The sequence below is a fragment of the Penaeus monodon genome, chromosome 11 (assembly GCF_015228065.2).
Source record: "Penaeus monodon isolate SGIC_2016 chromosome 11, NSTDA_Pmon_1, whole genome shotgun sequence".
NCBI classification, from domain to species: domain Eukaryota; kingdom Metazoa; phylum Arthropoda; class Malacostraca; order Decapoda; family Penaeidae; genus Penaeus; species Penaeus monodon.
In genome coordinates this window covers 44501431-44503930 of record NC_051396.1, presented here as the reverse complement: position 1 = coordinate 44503930, position 2500 = coordinate 44501431, and the positions used below count along the sequence as shown (strand labels likewise).

General features: G+C 33.8%; 1 protein-coding gene across 2 annotated transcripts in view; it reads right to left on the bottom strand.

Moving 5' to 3' along the window:
• LOC119578970 overlaps window positions 1-2500 on the bottom strand; it is a 7436-nt gene that overhangs the window by 2985 nt on the left and 1951 nt on the right. Inside the window, exons 3-5 of one of the 2 annotated variants that reach the window (XM_037926655.1) lie at window positions 2248-2500; window positions 1935-2120; window positions 715-894 (exon numbers count right to left, since the gene is read on the bottom strand). The exon at window positions 2248-2500 is cut by the window's right edge and continues 422 nt beyond it. In XM_037926655.1, coding sequence (XP_037782583.1) covers window positions 715-894; window positions 1935-2120; window positions 2248-2500 — 619 coding nt within the window. The remainder of the gene's footprint in view (window positions 1-714; window positions 895-1934; window positions 2121-2247) is intronic. The other variant, XM_037926656.1, reaches the window with a different exon arrangement.

The window sequence follows — 2500 nt, the reverse complement described above, 5'->3', positions numbered from 1 at the left end:
AGAAACCATTCTAGTTGGTCTAATATTACAGGTTTTATATATGTTGACCTTTCCAAGACAATCTAAAGACACAACATACACAAATGGATGTATCTTGAGAGCAAGGTTACAACAGGTAGGCACCTGTAACTGTCAAGAACAATGTATAGGTTTTGTTTAATTGTGTTTTCTACAGAATCTACATAAATGGTCAATGGTCAATAGCACCACAGAGTTTCATTAAACATTTCAAATTTGTCTCAATAATTTTTTCTACATTTTCTGTTACTGTCATATACATAAATTAGTCATCTGTGTTTTGGCACACTGGCAGGATATCTAAGGTACTGGCAACACTGATATGGTCTACCAATCCAGTAAGGAATGAAATAAACATTGTACTGCATGATTTCTAATTAATTTACAACCATATTGATGGTACAACCTCAGATTAGCAAGAGTGTTATGCACTTTAAACAGGGTTTTATAAAGTACAGTTAAGTTAGAATTCAATTAATATTTTAGATTTCACAATGGTTTAAAGATTTGGTGGTCAATCAGTTATGTATCACTAGGGATCACCAACGTTGCTGATGAACACATGATGAAATAACATGCAGAGGGTTAACCATTCCAGAACTCACAAAATGCTAATTGATGGGGGAACCACCGTCACCTATATACATATTAATTGACAGGACAGAACAGAAGGGTTAAATACACTGACATTCTTACCTGAAGTGTTTGGGCATATACCGGTGGGTTCTGCCTCCTAAGGTGATGTAGGTAAACCCTGTCATGTTGGAGGGTTATACGGGCAGACCTTACCCGGCCTTGCTCCTGCATTACTGCAAACACCTTTCCTGCCTGTAGGAGGCTTCTCACATCATCATCTACCTGTTGGAGCATCTCAGCCTGTTGAACAAACTTAGACTAATTTGTAGTCATTACCAGTAATCTCTATATACATATAACTTTCAAATCCTTGGATCATAATTTTGGGTAATTATTTATTTATTTATTTTTTATTTATTTATTTTTTTCTGATTATGACAACTTTCACTGACAAGATTCATTCTTCCTCATGTATTTAGATAGTTCAAATTTTTAGTATTTTCACCACAAACATTAGTTTTTTAGTTAGCAACCCTCCTTATCTAATTGATTTGGACATCCATGGGATAATGGATTTTTAGCTGGGGTGGAGATGCAAATATAAACTGTGTCTGACTGTAGTCTAATGTAGAATAAAAATGTGGTGAAAATTTATTCATGCAGATGGGATACTGTATGGACAACAATTATGGTTGCCTAATGGAAAAAAAAGTCAATCTCATACTGCAACCAATTCATGTCTTCACAATATCACAACTATCTCTAGACTACCTTGAACAGTTAAAATTTACAAACTATTATATATCTATCTTTAATATTTCTTTTTTACTTTTAACTCAGTGGAAATGTTATAAATGGTGTTTTAATCTTCAACTTGATTCCTTGCACTGTCTACTCTTGATAGGATTACTGTTATAACCAGAAAAAATATAATTTACTTACTGATCATAAATTAAAATTTTCTTTGGAATACCAGTCAATCAGTTTATCATGTATATGTAAATGTTTGCATTTGCATCATCTTAAAAAAAAAAAAAAAAATCTGGTTTATAGGTTTACAAAAAGTTTCTCATTTCTTTAAGGGGAAAAACCAGAAGCAACTATTTTTTTCAATAATTACAATCATAGTACTTCTCTAATTATTGTTTCACCATTCATATTTATTACTGTCTACATTATCAAATGATAAATGAAAGATTATTCTTACTTATTCATTTTTCTGTAAAGGATCATATCAAAGTAATGCAATGTTTTTTATCTGACTTTTGATTCTGTGTACTCACATGTTTTATGAGATATTACTAAATGACTTCAAAGGAACATTAAAAAATACCAATTACCGTTAGTGGAAATGCCCCTCCTATTAGTATGTCGTGGGAGCAAGCATTGTGCACACCAGAAATGGTGACTGGTGTCATTCCACGACTACTTGTTGACATTGCATCGACATCTCTCAGAGTAATCGCAGGCTCTAAATTTGTCTCATGTCTCACCATCCTGAGTGCCTTTCTTGTAGCTGCTCGAATCTGCCCATAAACAATCTTTTTAACAAGATTAAACTTTCTCGGCTGAAAATTATTATAAAACTGGAGCATTTAGTATCTTAAATATAGATGTCATGAATATTATTACAAACGAATAAGTATCCTTTACTTTGATAGACCTGTGCACAGGATTAGCATCTTGGAAGAGTTCATCACATTTCTCAATCCAAGTCTCTGCTTCAGATTGGACAATCTCTGCATCATTAATGGCCACAAAAACATCCTGTGCAGTTTTGGCTGTGAAGAGAGATTCCTCAGCAAACTTCAGCTGTTGCTCTTGTGTTTCTCCTGCTTCCAGTACTTCTGCCACAAGACCATGTTCCTCTTTCAAGTTGTCACGCAGCTCCTCATTCTGCTCTATT